Here is a 21,933-nt window from a genome sequence, read left to right as displayed (position 1 = left end):
CATCTAAAAATTAATCCCCAACTGCTTTCAAAAAAAACCCAACAAAAACCCACAAAAAAAAACAAAAGCGGGGGGGGGGGGCGAACACCACCACTCAAAAAATCCCCCAAGAAAGTCACCTTTAACTCAGCAGGAACTTGTCTCCTTCCCAAAATGTGTTTATAGGCTATTGTCTACTTTTCCCCAGAGGAATATATATCAGCAACAGGTACATCCATCCCTTTATGTACTGTCTAAGCACTTAGCACTAGCCTTAGCCTTGTAAGACTTACTTTTTGCAGAATAATCTTCATTCAGCTGCTTGCTGAGGTCTTTGCCTTGCAGCTGATTTTGAGCTTTCTAATGTAAATTCTGCTTTAGCCTGTGACTCCTTACAGCTTACACTGTGAAAGGACTGGCTTAGAATTTCTAAGTACAAACTTCAAACAAAATAAATAGGCTGCCTAATTAAACATTAATTTTAGGAAAGACTTACTTCAGTGTTTCCTGAACTGCCCTAATCAAATGTCATGTACTCTTTTAAAGCAATATCCTCCTAACCCACATTAACATCTTCATTGAAAATACACAGATTTTAAGTTAATTCAAATTACTGCATTTTATATGCCAGATTCATCTCAAGGAAGCTAAAAAAGTATTTCTAAGGGCAAGAATATTTTTAGTTTATATATAAGCAACTGTTAAAATAAATAGGGCATGAGAAACACTGTCAAGTTTTTTGTGGTTTTATTTATTTATTTTTAAACTACTTGGCATAACTCTCAGTGTTAAAAGGCCAAAAGACCGAACTGGACAAACCTAAACTCTAGACACATATTCCAACATGGAAATCCTCTTACAATCTTCAAATAACCAATTCATGAACACCTTCACATCACATTCCTTTTTCTTTTTCTAAGCAGAAGAACCTTTTCAAGCATGTATCTGCTTTGTTCTTTCTTCTTTAAAGAAAACCACCCAAAAAAGCCTTTACTTTTTTAACCGACAATAGTCTTCAAGAACACTTACAAGGGACAGGCCTCCCTTTCTCCTTTTAAAGGATTACTGTTTTCATGATGAGTTTTACAATGAGGAAATAGATTATCTTTCACAGAATATGAATACTATTAGAATATCATTGTGGAAAGCGGCTGTATCATTCATTCAGTTAGCTATATGGTGTTTATACTTAACATAACAAAGCACAAAATGAAAATAGAGAACAAAAGCCAGACTGTGTTGTCTTCAGTATTCTGAAAGTTATATACAGTCTGCTCTGGAGGCAGAAAAACAAGGACTGTAGGGAGAGGTAGGGGGTGTCCAAGTTTTCTTAAAGAGTATCACTTTACAAACAAAAATTACATCAAAATACATACATTTGAAGTGAGCACTTGAGAACTGAAAAGCAAAAACTTGCTAATCACACAGTCTAATAAAACTGATGTTGAAAACAGCTGTAATTCCCAGTAGAGCTGTAAATACTGCTTCTAAAAACATAGGAAAAATGAAACCTTACTGGAAAAGATATTGACAAATATTGAGAAACTTCCCAAAGCATCCCTTACAGAGATGAAAGCTGTGCATGAAAGGTTTATTATCTGCTGCTCCAGTTGCACTGGATCATAACCACTGACAGAAAATGTAAGCCACAAATATATGGATGAGGAGAAGGCACGTAGTACGGCTACGAAGTTACAAAACTCTCCATGCCAAAGAACAGTCCTTTGAAGGTATCATTGGTTGTTAGAACAAAAATAATCCTTTGGCTTCTTTGCTCAGAAACCAACCACTGGGTGCAACCTACCCACTAACAAGTTGTGCTTTGCATGGTGCCAGCCTGGTTAACCATGTCCTATCTCTGCCCTCACCTGACAAGAGCTGGTTTGCCCCAGAGGAGGTGAGCATGGTAAAGCCGGCCAGGAAGGACTTCAGTACAAGCATGAGCACTAAGGAGCAATCAGGCATTGCGCTTCTTTGTTTGTAAATCATTGGTTCTCCTCGAGCCCATTTTGCGTTGAGTTGCTTGGTGCTACTACAAGCAAAGTGCAGGAGCAAAAAATAAACAAAAATTAGGGAGTTGGATCTTTGCTCTCTACCTGAATTCCAGCTGGCAAGCAGATTTTAAAACCAACATAGGACATACCTGCCTCTTGTGTACTTGCCATACTGGATCACAGGTAGCACTTAGTTCCACAATTACAACTTTATGCTTACGGCTCATTATTCCCATTAGGAAATTCCCATTAGTTTAAGCTTTCATACTTTTTCTCAAAAAAGACAAAACCAAACAAACAAAAAAAACCTAACCAAAAATCCCAAAACCCCAAAAGTCAAACAAAAAAATACCAAAACCAAACAAAACAAGAATAAAACCAAACAAAAAAACAAGACAAAAAGAACCCCAAATATCCCCCCAAAAACCCCAAAATAATCCCTCCCCTCCCCAGTCTGTTGGTCCTATGAGCCAACATGTTAAAAGCTTCTGGATATAATGAGCAAATGCAAATATAACATATTAAAGCTGCCATAGTAAAAGATGATACCATTTTCACAATCAGATGTTTAAAACAAGGATCTTCTACACAGCAATTACCTACAGTGAGATTATGGGTGTATCTGCATTCAGAAAGTCCTTGGTTGACAGTAAAAATAAACCCAAAGTCTCTTGGTAGAAATTTAAAGGAATTTGTATCAGTCTAAGAGTCTGAGACTGCCATTCTCCAGGGCAAATGGATCAAATCTAAGTATACTAACATATAAACAAATGAAACGGAAATGATTCTTCATTTTTCCCTCAGCAACATCTTAAGTAAAACATGCCCAGTCATCTGTTTCTGGTGCAAGCTACAGCACCAACAGTTTTTGCAGAAAGCAGACTGTTAAACATTCTCACAAGTGTGTGCGTGTGGCTTCTTTTCTTAAGGCACTGCTCACTCAAGTGTTTCAGCACTTACCTGCCTGAGATGAAAATAAGTTAGCAAGCCACACAGAATCACCACTTATCAGCTCAATCATGGAACGTTACGGTGCAATGGAATAGAATTTACCTTAAGCCACTTCTGTGGTTAAGACTTGGCACATTATCTTGCATTGGACTTAGGATAATAATGTGCACGTGCTTGCTACCATCTCATCTGACAAGCATCTGTTCTTTTAAATACAGTATCTTCATCTGAAGCAGCAGGATGATACTTTTGTGTTTTCACAGGTAAAGTACATACCTAGGATTTGAACACAGGACATTAAAGTACAGCTACTGAAGAGCTGTTCTGTATTAACCAACAGCAAGCAGACCACTAGTCAGTAACAAACACAGGCTAAAAATACATTTTTACTAGGGTCTTATACCAATGCACGGTACCTTTCTGTTTCCAAGGAAAGAAAACCACATGCTCTTTCATCCAGTAGCAATATTCTGCTACGCTGCTAAATACATAAAAATTTAAACAGCTCAGTAGCACAACCTCAGCAATTTATGTCCTAATGATTTGAATGGTATCCTCACTCCACAGTCACAAAGTTGTATTGCTGTGCTATAGTGCAGTAAAATGACCATAGCAGCCATGCTAGAGCCAGCTTTCACGGCTTCAAGTTTTCAAAGCCTCTCGAGAAGCCTGGACACTTGTTCATTTAAGTAACCCACACTGACCTCTGTGTTACTATTTGAGTACTGTTGTACTCAGTCCAGCTGGATTAAAGCTAACTAGTGATATGCCTTCTGAACATAGCACAGCCATAACCTCAAGCTGCTGGGACCATTAGGGAGAATGTCCTCACTCTCAAGTGGAACAACCTATTTCTGGGTTATACCAAATGGATGTTAATACTCCTGCAGTAACGAAACACCAGTTTACATCAGCACCTGTCTTCAGCAAAGAGAAGGCTAGCAATAGCTTTCACAGTTACTCCTAAAATGCTGCCCTGCTCAAATCACTTTTCAATGGTGCATCAGGCTGTCTGGCAAAGAGAAGGAAAGAGCATGCACAGGGAAGAGTGACATCAGGTGGGGGAGGAGAAGACAACAGTCAGCTATTACATAAACAAGAACTGGTTTTTGCTCCTGGAAGGGACTGGTCTCCTTTTATCACCATCTTTCACACCATCCCCCCTACACTGCAAGGTCTCAAAGCACACACAACATGCTACCAATTTAACAGCTACAGCAAACAAGGAGCAAGGGAGGCAGCAGGTGTATCTTTCAGTCTCTGATGGATTTAGTATCAGCTAATATGCACTCAGGTTCAGAAAAACACAACTGCCAATCTAAACAAGTTAGTTCTTTGCTTTGTGTACATGCAGATCTGACAACTACAGTTTGCTGAAAAGGAAGGCATTAGTTCTACCTACAACATGGTGTGAACAGACTGCAACAGCACAGAACTAGCTACCCTGAAATACACACAACAGCACCACCAGATGATGAAAGCTCCACACTTCAGAGAAGGGAACACAGAGCTAAGCAGGAAGTGACAGCTCAATAAACACAGCCCTGCCAAAAAAAAAAGGAAAATGCAAGCCAAGGAAAGAGCAACTGGGATAATGGTAAATACTGTGTTTGCCATCCATCACCTGGTCCTCCCCAGGACCAGCCACCAGCCCACTGGCCTAGACACCACTCTGCCGCCCAGAGTGCCACAAAGCCTATGTGCCTAGTGCTGCCACCATGTAGGAGCTGGTGTGGCGCTTCCCAATGGGTATTTCTTTAGCCAGGCATATCAATTTAGTAAACTGATCTGATACAGCAGTCTTGATTTTCGAAATATTCCAAAGTCCTGAGTAATCTGAGTATTATCACTGGTGGTAGCAGTAGTGATTTGTGTTATACCTTAGTTACTAAACTGTTCTTATCTCAACCCGTGGGAGTTGCATTCTTTTCGATTCTCCTCTCCGTCCCTCCGGGAGTAGGGGGAGGGAAAGAAGGGGGGGGGGGGGGTGTGAGTGAACGAGTTACCTGACTGGGTTTAAACCACGACAGCCATTTACTGACAGCATCAACGCTGATCCATGTATAAAGTGCAATTTGACTAGAAAGAGGATTTTCTAGCAATGTGCCACTGCATAATATTCTCCCCTGTGCAGAAGTAGTAAGGGAGTGCACTGCAAAACATTTATTCTAGACTATAACTAGAAGGACCTCCTAGGGGTAGAAAGGATCAGCACGGCAAGAGTTCAATTAAAGGTCCTCACAAAACAGCCTACTAACAACTTTCTTTCCACAAGGATGTGTTGTGGAGGAGAAAGACACAAAACAACAGAATGCAGAAACCACCACCACAAGAGCACAGAGCAAAGGACATTTACCTTCAGAAGCTTACTGCACCTGGGCTAGTAACCGGGCAGCTGAAGGAGGAGCTATTTCATAAGTTTCTGGGGGTCTTCAGATCAGTGCTGCAGCAGAAGCCTCAGTCCAGTAACAGGAAGAGTCCTCAAGGGAAGGGAGACCAGACTGTGGGCTCAAGGTGAGTACTTAAGCAGCAGTCACTTCCTCAACAAGCACCACCAAGTCCTGAGACCACTTTCCAAGAAAAAACACCAGATTATGTCTTGGGCACAACCAGAGTAGGAGAAAAGGAAGGTGACATCCTCCTAGTGGAGAATCCAGGTCCAATCCAGGCAATTCAGGACCAAGACGGGAACCTTAAGCCCCCAGAAGCCTTCCTCCGTTACCAGCCGGCTGACGCTGCTGAGAGTGACCAGAGGCTTCCCAGGCTGCTTCCTTCAGCTCCTGCCTTTAGAGCATCCTCAGCCACCCTCTTCTACCAGCCACGTTCCAGGACAGACTCTAGTGCTCAGTTTCCCCTTGTCCCCCGGCTTCCTGAGACTTTGCTCGGCCTTCCGACACCAGGGCGTTCGAGAGCTCCGTCACCTACAGAGCTGACCGGTGCCAGGGAACAAAGACCTCGGTTCACAGTGACGCTGTGCATGGCCACAGCCCTTTGGCCAGCTCCACTCGAGCACCGCTGCTCGGGAGTGCCTCGGAGCTCACCGTGCAATCCCCCTGAAGAGCACGACCTGCTCTGACCATGCCCACGCCTCGCGTCTTCCCAATCACAGCGGTCAAGAGGAAGGGGACAAAGTGCTGGCCCCGAGTCCTCTTTTGCGCCCTCGATACCTCCTTCCCTTCCTCAAAAGCCTGACAGGTTCCCTCCCAGCTTCCCCTGCCTTGCTCAGAGAGGACGCTGCCCCCTACTCCACTGAATCAGTTTTCAAGGTGCATTAAGACCTATCAGGAAGGCACTTGGGGTGCACAGCACCTGTAAGACCACCTGTAGTTTGCCTGAAGAGCAAAGGGCTGTTTGAACCTGTACAATCACCCTGTGGGACTTCCTTCATGCCTTGTCCCCTATTATTCTTTGATTCAACCTTCCAGCCCTCCACCAACTTGCAACTGGGCTGGGGCCAGGCAAGTCCTGATGGAGCCTCTCTGCTCAGCACATATGCTCATTGGGTGTAGGAATGAGACCTTGTACGTACTAATATCCTTCATTCAACAGCAAGCATCCCACACCAGCAAGATCTGTCCTTGATATTTATTGATGTTCACACTGAATTAAGAAGTTAAGAAATCAACTCTGAAGAAATACACATGTACCCATTTCAGACATCTTCCCTGCTAATATATGTGTTTTCATAAAGTTTTGGCAAATTTTTACTCAGGAAATAATGCATTCCAAATATCTGTAAAGCAATCTGAAACAGATCTCTATTATGTTGGGCAGACTACAGTATAGATGGTCTTACAGACACAGAGCTACCTGCCTTTGGACAACACTACTTGGCACTGGGGTCTGAGAACACAGCAAAATAACCTGGGTTGCTTTGTTGCGTGTTCACATTATAACAAGAAAAAAAAAAAACAACAAACAAACAAATAAACCAAACCAAAATGCCAAAACAAACAAACAAAAAAAAACCCACACCAAAAGAGTTCACCACAAACATGCAAAACAAAGACTTTTCCAATATTATTATTGGAATATTCCAATTCCAATATTATTCTGAAACTAAATTTCTTCTGCAACTTCTCCAAAGAAAAAAACCACAAAACTGGTCTTATCTGACCAGTAAGATCAGAAATATTTATTGTTTTGCTTTCACTTTCCTTCTTGCATCCTTATGCTTCCTCCGGCATTCCTGAAAAGATTCAAATTTGAGCACAACATTATGAGATGCTTGGAAGTTCATGTGTCCTTTCTTTATACTTTTTTACATGAAATAACTGGTCCTATACAATACAGACATTCAGTAACTTACCTGACTGAACATCACAACATGATGTCATGAATACATTTATTATAAAACTTTTCAGTCCTCCAGTAATTAAAAAGCTTTAAGCCCATCTAAAGATCGTAAATTATTTTTCAGTGCAAATTAAGGAAATAAACAGCTGTGTTCCCCCATCATGTGGAGCTTTTAGCCAGTTACCGAGTAAGAGATGTTAAAACGCTCACCTCAAGCAATAATCTACGCCTGTCTTCCCAACCATCTCTTTCTTCACTGAGGTCTACCGATTTACAAAATAACTTCGGGCCCTCTGCACAAAAAGAATAAATTAACGTGGTTACACCCTTCTGAATATGCTCCTCTTTGTAACTCTCATAAGCGACACAGCAACAAAGTCAGAAGGCCTGTTCTTCATATTCCCCTCTCGCCCGCCCCAACACCGGGGCCTCCAACAGAAATGTTATGTATTACAGCCTTGCGTCCTAAGAAAAACGAACGGCAGCAGCAGCTTCCCCTGATATGCTCAAATATAGACCGCAGTGAAACAGCATTTGTTTCATTAGAAGCTCAGCACCACTATCCCGCATCTGCCAAGAAATTGGCTAGAATATCAAAAGCAATTGCTTTGGTGGCCTACGGGTAGTTGATTTGTTTGTGGTTTGAGGCTTTTGGTTGTTGGTTTGTTGTTTTCTTTGCTTCAGGGCTTGTTTGGTTTTATTTTGGGTTTTTTTTTTGGGTTTTTGTTTTCACTTTGAATTTAATGACATTAACAAGAAAAACCCCACAATATTTTGGATCAAAAACCTTGTGGGCATATGTGACTGATACGAATAGTCAATATTTTTAACAAGAACTTCAGAAACACTGGAAACAATTAAGAATCGGATATATGCCTGAAAGGATCCAAAATATCTAGATAACTTGTCAAAAAGAGGGTGACCAAGTCACGTTATACCTCTTAGGCGTTCATCATCTTTGGAGAAGAAGAAAGATCTAGCACGTTCTGTCTGTGGTAAAGAGAAAAAACTAGAAAAAAACACAAAGGAAATTCAGCATCGTAAGAGTTAGTGTTAAATTCCATTAGCCCAAGTTCAAGCTGCAAGGCTGTAAGGCTCCAGAGAAATAGTATCTCGGGCAGGACACTATACCACAGTAACCCAATACAACCTCCTATAAAAAAACCTTTCTGAAGAAAACATCACATGCGATTTGACTTTGGGCCAAGCCCACTACCCAGCTGAGTTCTCCTCACTGAGCTAGAAAGTCAGCTTTTCTTCTCAACAATCACGTGTGGCATTGGCATTTTTGACTACTACATTCTGTGAAGCAAGGAATGCTTTCCACAGGCGACTGCACTTGTCCAGAGATGTGGAATGAAGATGTCAGTCTCCCCGTGAGCCAGGTGCTGTTATTAATGTTCCCATAGTATCAACCCACCACAACCAAGTAGACAACAACTACAAATAAAACTTGCATTTCTTTGTCCCTTTTGCTTTCTGATGCCTCTGGTTCATCATCACCCTCAGAACTGCTGTCTTGGAAACGTGGATCTTCTTGCCATTTGACTTTCACAGGTTTTATTGTTTCAAGTATGTAGGGCTCTGCAATAAGAGCACAATTGAAAAAGAAAAATTGTCAGATTATTAACATACTTGCCAATACTAATACCTACTTCAGAGTGAAATAATTACATTGGAAATGACAGCTTTAAGAAGAACAGAAACCTCCCCTCCCAGGTTTTATATGTCCTCAGGGTAGGTATGAATTGAGGTTTGCTTTCTCATATGTCACAGATTTCGCCTTCAAAATTTGTAACTCGGGTCATCACACCATAGGCAAAGAGTGCAGTAGTCATTTCAGGGCTTGTTATCAGGGTCCTGGGCTCTATCAGTTCTCGCCAACCTCACAATCATCAGCTGATTTGGAAGTAAATGTGCCTCTTCATATTTTTATCTTGCAGAAGTTGTAATGAAAGCTGTCTTGCGCTGTGATCTATCTTAAAAAGCTCGTTTGCAAATAAATTCATAATGCCATACTCTTTGTTTAAGCTGTATTATTTTCATGTGTGTATTCCTCCCTGTACTACACACAGGCAATTGTTGAACTCTGACAGCATAATTTATTTAAAATTTTGATGGTTTACATGAAATCGCATTTGACTTTTATGTCATCTTTTTCCCTATTTAAGAAATTTAGTGGATGACAGCAAGTTTATCCACCACTGTTCAAAAAACAGTTAAATTATAGATCTTTCTCAAAACATTCCTCTCAAAATTCCTGGGATACAAGCATGGATTAACTCTGATTAAACTAGAATCTTGACAAGCATCAGAGAAGATTGTAGCAATTATTACTGATTTCTGCCTCTGAAAGTCACCTGGGCCATGAATTTCTCTACATGATACAACTCTACGGTATCTGACATAAGCTACCCATCACAAGTTGCACTATTATTATCCATGTTCTGCTGTTACCTCCTTTCATGCCTGACTCCTCCGTATCTCCAAAGAAGGAAAACTTGAAACCACCAGACTCCTCAGCTACGTTACTCCTGACATTAGGTCCCAAGTGGTCAGGTGGGGTAGAGTCCTCCGCATCATCTTTGTCCCAGGGTGTTTCTTCATTGTTGTGTGATTTGCTCTTTGAAGAGCCAAACAACTCTTTTAAATCAACAGCAATGTCATAATACGTTTCTTGAGACACTTCTGGCAGTTTCTCACTCTCTTCCCTCTCCCTCTTCCTTTTAGCTTTACTGAAATGAGATTGTTAAAGGATAGTAACACTGTATGTGTATTTTTAAAAGAAAGGTTCCCATAGAGGCAACCTTGTTATTAATGTCTTCTTACACTTATCCAAGCAAATGAAATGTTAATAGACAGTATTTTTTTCTCACAGATTTGCAAATCTTAGAAGTCAGTGACTTGAAGCAAAGGGACAGCCTGAAGGCGAGAAAATTAAGACAAAATGGTGTGCAGAAGTAGATGGACTAGAAAGAAAAGATGACATTATATGCTGGTTTTAGTGCTCACAATTCTATCTTTTGATTTTAGCAATAACAGAGAGAACTGAAGAAAAAACAGAGCAGTCTCCAGAGTTTCAATGTCAGTCTTCTGCTACAGCCATCTTTCCCCAGGAAGAAACATCACAATCCTAGTTACCAAGCTGTAGTATTACCTCTCTTGTTCTGTAGCACTTCGTTTCCTTTCAAAAACTACATGGTCCTCTCTTGTGGGATCATAGCGGAGGGCATTAATATCTCTATAAAAACAGAAAGAAAAAACCATGAGGCATCCGAAATGCCCAAGTGAAAGCTACCCTAAACCTTTACAGTCAGATTCAAATTCATATTGACTTATTGACCAAAACAGCTCCAGATCAATCTAAAGCCTAACTGGCATTTAGGCAGTACCTGGTAGTCAGTGACTGGGTCAGGAAAAACTATAAACAGAAGTGGCTTTAATCAAATAGATGTATTTACTATAAAACCTAGACCTCAGGTTGTGTGTGTTATGCAGTAAGTCTCTACCTGCACCTGTTTATCTTTTGAGGAGCTATAACAGTACAGCTATCCATAGCAATAGATCTCTATTTCTTCTGGTACTAAACAGTTCAAAATTCAAATATCTGAGGAGGAAAATAAACCCCAAATGAAAAACAAACAAACAAAAAGAAAATACCAACCCAAACTCCCCAAACCCCACACAACTAACCAAGAAAAAAACAAAACACACACCCATTATGCCCACCTTCCAAAATCTAAACAGTTTGAGACTTTCAGCTAAAGCAGTTCAAGGTTTAGACGAATCCCAACACTAGTGTAGCAAATCCAACGCTGCCTTACGGCAATGCAAGAAGGCAATCACTTATTTCCCTTTCCTCTTTTCTCCCTAAATTAATGCTTACAGCATAAATTAACTACATTTAAATAGTTACACACTGCACCATTAACTGGGTACTAGAGAACAACATCATTTACAGAACTGCCCTAGAGATCACCTTTGGGGTTGCACAGATGATTCCCCCCTCCACTTAGGCTTTAGAGAATGCATTAAAATTTGTACAGAAGTAATTAACAATTAAATATGACTACACAGTGGTCACAATTGGTATTTAGCAGCCAGCAATCGACTGATACAACTCCAATAGTGACTTGTTAAAAACTGTGTGCTACTGCACTACCCTTAACGCTACTAACTTCCACCAGTTCACTCCACAGACCAATTTCTGTTAAAGGTCATAGTTAAATCTCACCATACTTCCCACAGTACATTTCCAGACCTCTAACATCGTCCTCTAATGAAGGCTACAGCATGCCCAACAGCAACATGTAACAAAGTCCTAATCGAATGAAGAATTAAAGCAGAAATACAGGTAAAGGAAAACAATAGTAATTTAAAAAAAAAAAAACAACAAATTTTCCACTGAAAAAGAGGACTGATGAAGGCCTAATCACTTTTAGGCCAGCAAAAACAATACCCTTAGACTCTAACTTTGGCAGCAGTTAATAACTTACTGACCTACAGCCCAACTCTCATGTTCTTCGTCTAGCCACATTAGGTTTGTCTCCACAGAGAACAGAAATGTGTCTTACCTAGGCAAGGACTTGAAATGTTGATTTTTCATTATCAACACTCCAATCTAGAGCTATTAGAAGAAACTTGAGCAGGCATCAGTAGTATTTTTGCATAAAATAATGATTATTATCAGTTGTATAATCTATTGAGACACTCAACTTGAGAAACTGCATTAAAGACTAACCTCAAATGCACACGACAGAGAAGGAAACACTTTTCCTAATCAGCTTGGTAGAAAATTTAGTTGTGAAACATGGGCAAAAACTAAGCCTTCCTAAGATTCCTTCTTTATTGATAACAGACAATTCAGACCTGAATTTCTTAGCACTTGTGGCCTTCTTCGTCAGCTTAGGGTGTTCCAGGTTGACATTCAAGAGACTTCCCAGGATTTCCAGATTTTTCTTTTTCTCTGCAGCAAGCTCTTCTTCCTCATCTGCCTTCAAGATGCTTGTCTCTGCTATAAGAAAAATACATAATCTTTCCCCTGCTACCACCCGAGTAAGCCTGCGATATCTGATATATTGCATTACTATCATACTACAAGTCCTCACGTTTCAAGCACATCACCTCCTTAATTTTAAAGCTACTTGAAGGTTTTCTCCCTTGCAGTGCAGAAAACCAGATCCGTTATTTAACTTTTTCTCTGCTTATATCATATAACTGTACAACTACTTGGTCCCTCATAGACACTGAACAGATGATCACATTAAATCAACAAAGGGAGTAGCAGAAGTAGGCAAAAATTTAAGTTTCAGAAACAAATTCTTGATCTTGAAAACTGTTAAGAATTGCAATTTTGGTAGGGGGTGGAAAAAAGAAATATTTTAACATGTTTTCCTTTTTTGGCTTTTCTGCTTTTTAAAGAAAAAAAAAACCACCCAACAAAAAAATCTTTCTTTCTAAGGCTAATAGATCAGCCGTGGACTGCAGGATCACTATAAAATTGTTTATGTGAGTGTAATGGTCAAAATGTCTATCTTAAGAAATCACTACTTAACTCTATGAAAAACATGGATTAATGCGTTCTGGGATCATCCTGTATTAAAAAAATATTTTCAGGTGCTGACTGATGTACTAAGTACATCTCACTCAGCTCTTACAAATATATCTGCAACACAAACATTTGGGAAAACACAGCCACCAACGTGGCTATGCACAGCCACAAGAGCCGAGCTGTTTTTCTTATGAAATCTCCGACGTAAAAGTAGTCCATAATTTGTTTCAAGCATCCAATATTAAGGCTCCATGATGTAGCTCTATTACTGTCATTAACCAGAAAATAGGAGCAGGTTTACCTTCTTCTTCACTGTCACTTTCAAGGAATCGAGCGTCCATGCGGAATCTTTCATCCGTGCCAAGTCGTGACTGCAATTTCAAGAGCTAACCAAAATGAAAGACACTACTAAGCACTGGAGAAGAAAACCATCAACATTCAGTAACTTCAAAGATGACAACATCAGAGAAACTCCTCCCACTCCCCAACATATATCACTTCCTCCATGGCCGCTGTTTCCTCTAGTTCAGGGAATTCCATTGTAGTTTTGTCAAAATCACATTCAGCAAGCATGCAAACCCATGTGTGATGTACTTCTGAAGCAGCCTAACAGAGACTTAGAAGAAGACTAAATTACAGTAATGGGTTCACTCACTTTTTCACCAGCTTTGCCTTCAAACTGGGGCTTAATTTTGAATCTCTCAGCATCCACATCATCTTGCTCATCCTCACTGCTGTCAAACAGTCTGCCCAAGGTTTTAGGAGCAGATCCATCCTTTGATAAACAAAAAGAAAACAGAGAAAGGCAGCAGTTTACGTAAATTTGAGAAAACAAATCAGCATCAGCTTTGCTCAAGTGCTTTCCAGTTTATCTGAAGAACTGTATTTCTAGAACATGCAGCTCACTTACTGATCCATGCGCTTCAACTCCTACATTGTACACACAACTCATACAATTCTGTTTTACAGTTAAGACTATTAAAATTTAGCATAGACAAAATATCTATGTAAAGGGTAACTTGGCTTTTACAATATGAGATAACTGGGTATAAACCCCCAAATTTCTGATTATGTCAAGGGAGATATTTAAAGATACGCATGTCAAACTATACCCTTTCTAAACAAGCCTCACTTATGGCATAAACTCAAGGATATAGTTTAAGTCAGTTGATCAAAAACAATGATTGCAAAATGTAAGCACTCCATGGCTTTAAACAGTTTTCCATTAATCAGAAGTTCTTTTAAAGAAAGGGGAAATTATAGGGCATGGATTCCAAATACAGGGTAAGGATATACATGAGTGAAAGAAGTGATAAACACAAGGATAAATGAGAAAATGTTTTAATTACACAGTGAAAATGGTCAGAATATTACAGCATTTATGAAGAAAAAAAAAACAACAAAAGCAAACCCAATGGTCTGACTCTTTAGCTGAGATGTGACTAAGAAAATAGTCTGCTAAATAAGGTCACAGGTGCAGTGTATGGAGGAAGTCCCACACAACTTACCTGGACCCCAACATGACTTTAAAAAGGCAACATTGCATTAACACAATTAATACAGATTCTTCATCCACAGGCTTGGAAAGACCAGAGTCCCTCTATAGTACTCAAGCCAAAACTCTTCCCCCTGCTTTGACTAAAAGCAGTAACATTTCAAAACTAATTAAGTTAGTTAATGTAACTTAAGCACTCTTTGTCTTTTCATCCAAGTCAGAGTACCTTTCATACAAATCTCAAACTCCTTACACATTCTCAAAGTTCTCCAGTTTTAGCAGAGGAATGGTTAAATTCTTTGAAACCTACCCCATGTTATCAAAAAAAAAAAAAAAAAAGAAAAAAAAGAGAGAGAAGAATCCTTCCTATTAATCCAAACCTGGCCCACATTTTTCTGTCATTTCACTACGAAAAACAGTCTTCAGAAAAAGAGGCATAATCATATGGAATATAAGGCACAGTCATATCCATATGGAATTACTTTACAGAATACTGGACTTGCTCTCAATAACACTTACGTCCTCATGCATATTTCCCAAACTGGCATCTTTCTTCAATGTCTCATCTACTTCAGCTTCACTTTCCACATCTGAATGAAATATCACGTGTTTATGCTTGCCTGCTGGCTGGCTATCCTGTGGAAGAGTGAAACTCTCAAGTCAAACTTAACAAATACTTGCTACAGCCATACACAGTATCTAAAAGATGTTTCCATGACATGAAAGAAGAAATCTACTATTCCTCTTGCAACTCAAGACGCATTCCATTAATTGGCATTCATCACTTTTTATACATTCACAAGAAAAGTGGCAATGTTAACCAAAAATTCCAAACAATGATTTTTAAAATATCTTAAACCACATCTATTAATTCCCTGTTTCTTTTACTGCATACTATTCAGAGAGAAGTTGTGTCATTACCAGATTGGAGAGAGCTCCTTGAATGAGTTTCTTCTGTAACTCTCTCTCTCTCTGTCTCTCCCCCAGAGCTGCTAGCCTCCTTTGGTTATCCTGCAACTGTTTCTTTTCTGGTCTACGTTCCTTTGAAGCACTAGCATGAAAACAAAGCTCTTTATTTTCCAGAAAGCTTCTCTTCCCATCCTCACGTTTATCAGCTTCACATTCTGGATTTGGATTGCTTACATCCTGCTTCGATTGTTTTGAAAGTAGTCTGGGGCTTTTCAGTTGTTCAGTGTGTTTCTGTGACACTGCAGCATTACTATCCATGTTGCTGCTCGGGTCTTCACTCTGAAGAGTACGAGCAGCAGCATCTCCATGCTCTGAGCATTGCTTGGATCGTGCAGAACTTGCATCTTTGTTCTTTCCTTGCAAGTGCAGCCTGAACACAGGCTGACCTCTCTCGTCTGCAAATGACGCAGCATGTGACAGTTCCTCGTGCAGTTCACAACGCGCATTTTGTTGCTTTTTACTGCTGAGTTCAACTGAATACACTTGATGGTTCTTTCGCTGTCTTTGAGATGACTCCTCCCCACAGGAGGAAACACAAGCTTCAAGATCTAATCTTTCTACAAACCTCTTCTCTAAACCAGTGCTGTCCCTGGGTAACTCTTTTTCACAAAGGGACCCCAATCCTCTGAAGGGCTGATATTTCAAATGCAAATTATTTTGTTCCTTGAAACTTGCTTCATCAGCAGCATCCTCCCCTGCCAAAATCGCAGCAACTATATCTTCAGGACAGATACATTTTTTCCTAACTGCAGGGCAAAATTTTGAAAGCTTTGTTTTATTTCCAACGTTACCCTTAGGATATTCTTCAACACCACACTGACTAGAGCTCCATGTAATGTCTAATTCTTCTCCACGTGTTGCAGTAGCTAATGCTTGTAAGTCATCCAATGTAATGTCTAAGTGGTAACAGTTTTGCATCATGCATTCATAATCTAAACTGCTTTCAGACTCCTCTTTCTCAGGATCTGAACAAGAGCTTTCACTATCACTTGTCTTTGTTGCACTGTTACCTGCTGTGCTCTGCAAGGCAGCAGTTTGGGATTTTTTCTTTTTGCCTTTTTTTTCCACATATTCTTTTAAATTATGAGTTTTTACTGAGGATTTATTTACAAAATCACTTTTTTTCTCAGTTAAGATGTCTTCATTTTCCACCTTCACCGGTTTACAATCATCTAAAACTGTAGAGTTCTTGTTATGTAGATGTGGAGTTTTACTTTTAGCAATAATTTCATCTGTATCTGCTGACTGATAACCATTATCACATTCCATTATCTTTTTCTCTCTAAAGCTTCCTTTGATAGCTTGCTTCATGGCATCTGGATTGCTTAAGGACCAGTAACTACTGTATTTTAATTCAAAATTGTCCCCAGCAATTTCCAAGTGGTCACTTTCAGCCTTGCCAGTTTCAGCTTTATGTACTTCTCTCTCTACCATGGCTCTGATTTCCTCTTCAGAATCAATATCACTCTCAGAAACACTCGTATTATTTTGAAGTGTAACACCAGAAACATTGCTTTCATCTGGTAATATGCCTCTCCCAGATACTTTACTATTAAGACTCCTCAATGGAGGCAATTTAGACTTCCCTTTGGGTTTACATTTTGATCGTTGATCTAGTTGTGGTGAGCTTGTGGTTTTTGAATTTGACCGGCACCCAGAGGGGAGAACTACTGTTCCATTCAAAGCCTCACTGCCCAGCTGCCTCAGTTTTTTAGGTGGCTTCTTCACTGCAGGTGACTCTCCTTTCCGCTTCGGGTTTATGCTGTCACCTCTCTCTTCCAAGTGCCAAGCAAGCTCAGAAACAGGAACGGCATTTGTCAAGTCTGACTCCAGCTTTCTAAGGTTATGGCAATATTTTGATGGGTCATATTTCATAATGTGAGTCTGAGTTAAGGAACTAACCCAACATGATGCTTTCAGCAAGCAAACTTCCAGTCTTTATGAACAGGCTGGATTCTGTGTGAAAGGACAACCCAGAGTCCTTCTTCATGTCAGAACCTTAAGCCTTTAAGCAGCTGACTTGCAGTCTAAACAATGTATTCAAATCACACAAGCCTACTGCAAGATTTACTTAGGGAATCCAGTGAATCAACGTTGGCTACTATGTCACACTTCCAGGCTGTGAAGCAAATGTTTCCCCATATAACAAAAGAAAGAAGGGAATCATGCCTATGCCCAACCAAGAGGAAAAGGATATTTTCTTTTTCTGTTGACTCCTGAGGTGCAGGATAGGCAAGACTCTTCCAAATTTGCCAACAACCCATTTCTGAAAGAGAAGAAAAACAACCAGCGTAAAACAAACAAGGACTGGAAGTAACCCCATAATAAAACGGGATGCATATTCTTGGAAAACAGAAACACTCATAAAGAACCATCTGTGACTAGCTTTTTTTTGTTTACTCTCTTCAGTGAGATTTATTTGTACTGAGCAAGTTAGTCAGCTTCCCTCACAAAAGAAAAAAAAAAAATAAAAGAAAAAGAACAAACCCTAACCCCCCCATCACCCTCCGAAACCACTCTGTGCTCAGCAAATAACTTTGAAAACTTTGTAGAAAGTATAATCTTTGTTACCCAAATGTTCATATTCAGTGCTTTCATTCCAAGTCTTACTTTTACAAGCATGTGTAGACCATGACCCTGAATGTGCAGAAGCACAGAGATTAGCTCCTGACAATCCAGATGTCAAAAATGTATATTCTGTATAGAAAGAAGACACACACTCTGCCTACATGCTTTTAAGGGGGACACAAAGATGTTTCCAACATAAAGGAGTAATTTAACATCACAAAAGAGTGTGATCAAGATGAGTTTTAGGTATTACAAAGAACACCAGGAACATTCTACACAAGGAATACATAAAGTATTTCCTTAGACTGCTTTTCACAACTTGGGTGTTTCATAAAGGTTTCTTTACATAACGGGTAGAGATTTGACACAAATACAGATGTAAGAAGCCAATGCCCAATTCTGGCTTTTGTTTTGCTTTAGTTCTCTTCACACCTGCCCCACCATACCTTATGATCTGGCACTTCTGTACCTGGTACTGCTTTCATAAAGAAGTCCACAACTCCCACCTTTTTCAACGATTCTAACAGAGATGCTTGGCCATTTCTCTGTGGCTTTTCTTTCTGCAGCTTTGCTTCCTCCCTCTCCCTGGCCAGCCTGTACCAACAAGCACATCATGCATGATAAAAAAGTCTGCCCGTGTGCTAAATTACAGCTGGCAGCAACTTTGTTCCACGGAACAGTAACCATTCCAACCCAAAGAAATGGCACATCTGCTACCTTTAAGGGAATAATGATGCCAAACATGTTGCAGTATCCAATGAGCATCGACAGTGCACCAATGTCAATAAAATCTAGAAAGATTAAGAGCGTAGCAGCCGAAAGCACAATTATAATACTATCAGATAATCAGAAAAGGGGTAACTTCAGCAGCAATATATATACGATTTTTAAAATTCATTTTTACCTGTGCAAGAAGCTTTCTTTGGCCAACTCAATTTGCAGTGTCCCGCCTTTCCATTTTGTTTTATTTAAAACTGTCATGCCTGTAGAACAAGGAGATGGCAAATGAATATTTTTCACATTAAAAAAAAGCACAACAAAAAAAAAAAACCACACCTCAGGCTTAACTATACCTTCTTCTAGAACTTTCTTCAGCATGGTATTATTACTCCCTTGATTTAAGTTTGTACGTGAAAAGTCTAATACCTAAGTCTTAAACAAGAAAGTCCATATCCAAAATTCAAATTCTGACTTCAAAAGATTCATTCAAGTCATTCAGACACATGTACCCTGATGTTTCTACATTACTGTCACATAGGCTCTTCTTGACTTCACTTCTTGTGCACTTTGAAAAACACAGTTAAGGACTACAGAAAATCAGAGAGAAAAAAGGTGTACTTGGAACTTTAGGATGCAAAGTGTCAAGGGCTCTTAAACAGTCGCTTTCCAACAACTTTACCATTCCTAACTGTAGCATTTCCTACATAAAAGGGCATATTTCCAAGTCCTCTCATTGGGAACAGGCATCTTCACCTGCCATTTTGGTGCCACATATTACATAGGTGGTTTTATAACCCTGCAACTAGTTTTGTAACCCCATGACATTGGGATTTGTAATACTGCTGTAACAGGAGCATGCTTTACATAAACTCTTCTCCTGGGCTTCCTCTCATACCAAGTCACAATGTTTTTACGGACCTGATGCGAGTGTTTGAAGCACATTTCCTATATTTTTTCCTACAAGGGTTAGAACAAATTCATTAAGTCACTCATCTCAATCACAAGAAGCCTTTTTAATGTGCTTACACCTACTTAGAGCTCCTGTAAAGTAACTTAAGTAAAATTGCAGCTTAAAGGGAATAAACATGACAATAGAAGGAAACAGGGTCTACCTTGACCACATTGTGATACGACAACATTAGATGGATTTTCAGTAATGCAAACTGCCTCAAAACCATAAATTACTTAAAAAGAAATGAATAAAACCACTTACTCACACTTTCTAAGATCTGCATCTGAAATATTGACAGTGATGTAAGCAAAAGCTTTCAGAGGGTTCCCTGAGCAAAGAGAAACACTCAGTTAATTTCTATGTAATTTCACAGATTCCTTTAAAACTAAAAACTGAGAATGTGTCATAAGCTAAAAAAAAAAAACAAACAAAAAACCAAACCCCAAAACCCCCAATAACAAAAAACAACAACCCAACCAAAACCATTTCACACACAAATTAAAAACCAATTCGCTTTAAAAAGAATGTTAAAGATTGGCACAATGCTGTTACCCTGATCATCTTGTCTGGTAATAACCTCCGCATCCAAAACGTGCCCAAACTTGCCAAATCTTTCCTGCAGCTCAGCCTTAGAAACCGCATGGCCAAGCCCTCCAACATACAAGCGTTTCGGCACTCGCTGCATCTCCACGTGGGAGAGTCCGGCTGCGCCAGCTGTCCCGACCTCTCCGGTTTTCTGTAACAAGATCAGCACGGGTCACCAGCACTAACACAGGAGAGATTAAAGCGTTTACAGCACCAAGCCGCGGAACAACACCACCACCAGCAGCGCACCGCAGAGCCTCGTGCTCCAGCCCAAGGCGGCCAACGCCGCCCTGTAACGGGAAACCATGAGACCGGGGCGAGGCCTCCGCCACCGCTGCCCCGGCAACATCAGCAAGAGCCTCGGTAACCGCGCGACTGCACCGGACGCCACTACCCACCCACACCTCCGGCGGCGACGAGAAGCACAGCGCCCTGAAATTGATATTCCCCCTCGAAGCCCTTCCTGTGGCAACGGGGAAAAAAGGTTCCGGCAGCTGCCTTTGCAGCAGTGGGGCGAGTACACGAGGTTTGGGTCTGGAGACGGCGGAAGGTGCGAGAGAAACGCACTAAAAGGAAAAGCGAAAAACTTTCCACAAGACACGAATAAGAAACTGACAACAGAAAACAACTCCAGCACGAAACAACACTTGTGACATCATCTGAAGCAACGACCTTCGGAACCACCGTTGCAGTGACTACGTTTCCGGGAGGGAGTATGAAGCCACATCCGGCGCGCTACACCTGCGCAGCCGCAGCGGTAGCGGCCAGGACGAGGCGGGCGGTTCGGCGGTTGGAAGTGCGGGGCGGGGGAGGGGAGGGCTGCTCTCGGTCTCTCCCAGAGACGGCGCGGGACCGCCGGGGCAGACGCGATTCTGAAGCCGCCCACCGAGTCCGGCGGCCGCAACACCGGCTCGGCTGCGAGTGCCGCTTCCTGCTTTTGCCCACTGGGGGGGGGGGGGGTGTTGAAGCAAAGTCGGGCAGAGCTGCACCTCGCAGCTCCAACGGTTTTACCAATAACGGCCTCAACGTCTCTGGCTCAAATTACCATTCCACAGTTGCTTAATCACCATTTCCTTTCCCTGTGGTTTTCATTAAATCCTCCATACCATGCCATGTGAGCATCTCTTCATCATGAAATCGGCACTTTTCAATTAACACACCAGGAATGACTTCAGTGTAAAATTCACCTGCAAAAAAGGACTCTCCCCATCTTTATCACAGGGTGACATCCCTTAATAATCCGCCTGCGACACAAGGACAAACACCAGACATTGTCTCGGGCACAGCCAGAGTAATGCCTTCACTCAGGTCTACTAATTTACAAAATAACTTCGGGCCCCCTGCACAAAAAGAATAAATTAACGTGCTTACACCCTACTGAATATGCTCCTCTGTAAATCTCATGAGCAACACAGCAACAAAGTCAGAAGGCCTGTTCTTCATATTCCCCTTCATATTCCCCTCTCGCCCCCCGCCCAACTGGGGCCTCCAACAGAAATGTTACGTATTACAGCCTTGCGTCCTAAGAAAAACGAACAGCAGCAGCAGCTTCCCCTGATATGCTCAAATATAGACCGCAGTGAAACAGCATTTGTTTCATTAGAAGCTCAGCACCACTATCCTGCATCTGCCAAGAAATTGGCTAGAATATCAAAAGCAATTGCTTTGTTGGCCTACGGGTAGTTGCTGGTTTGTTTGTGGTTTGAGGCTTTTGGTTGTTGGTTTGTTGTTTTCTTTGCTTCAGGGTTTGTTTGGTTTTATTTTGGGGGTTTTTTGTTTTGTTTGTCTTTTTGGTTGGTTGGTTGGGGATTTTGGGGGCATTTTTTTTTTTTTACTTCGAACTTAATTACATTAACAAGAAAAAAAAACCACA

General features: G+C 40.7%; 1 protein-coding gene across 2 annotated transcripts; it reads right to left on the bottom strand.

The window, feature by feature from the left end:
- Positions 1–6,978: 6,978 nt before the first annotated feature.
- On the bottom strand, positions 6,979–20,226 carry NOL8 (nucleolar protein 8). Of its 2 annotated transcripts, XM_061472906.1 has the most exons (16): positions 20,028–20,226; positions 19,741–19,803; positions 18,708–18,786; positions 18,250–18,397; positions 17,433–17,501; positions 15,188–17,113; positions 14,786–14,902; positions 13,427–13,546; positions 13,073–13,157; positions 12,090–12,234; positions 10,378–10,461; positions 9,678–9,955; positions 8,678–8,804; positions 8,159–8,229; positions 7,431–7,513; positions 6,979–7,113 (listed from the first exon to the last, which is right to left on the bottom strand). In XM_061472906.1, the coding sequence occupies exons 1-16, from the start codon at positions 20,158–20,160 to the stop codon at positions 7,060–7,062; spliced, it is 3,582 nt and encodes a 1,193-aa protein (XP_061328890.1). In that variant the 5' UTR covers positions 20,161–20,226; the 3' UTR covers positions 6,979–7,059. The 2 variants fall into 2 exon arrangements, 1 of the variants encoding a protein (XP_061328890.1); XR_009746842.1 differs by lacking the exons at positions 17,433–17,501; positions 18,250–18,397; positions 18,708–18,786; positions 19,741–19,803; positions 20,028–20,226 and having other exon boundaries at positions 6,985–7,113; positions 8,159–8,804; positions 12,090–12,231; positions 15,188–17,324.
- Positions 20,227–21,933: the final 1,707 nt, after the last annotated feature.

The sequence above is a fragment of the Pezoporus flaviventris genome, unplaced genomic scaffold, assembly GCF_033815535.1.
Source record: "Pezoporus flaviventris isolate CSIRO_AGI_PZ_B2104156 unplaced genomic scaffold, CSIRO_AGI_Pfla_v1 ptg000073l, whole genome shotgun sequence".
Classification (NCBI taxonomy): domain Eukaryota; kingdom Metazoa; phylum Chordata; class Aves; order Psittaciformes; family Psittacidae; genus Pezoporus; species Pezoporus flaviventris.
Note: the sequence above shows the minus strand (reverse complement) of the source record. Positions and strands in the feature narration are given on the sequence as shown.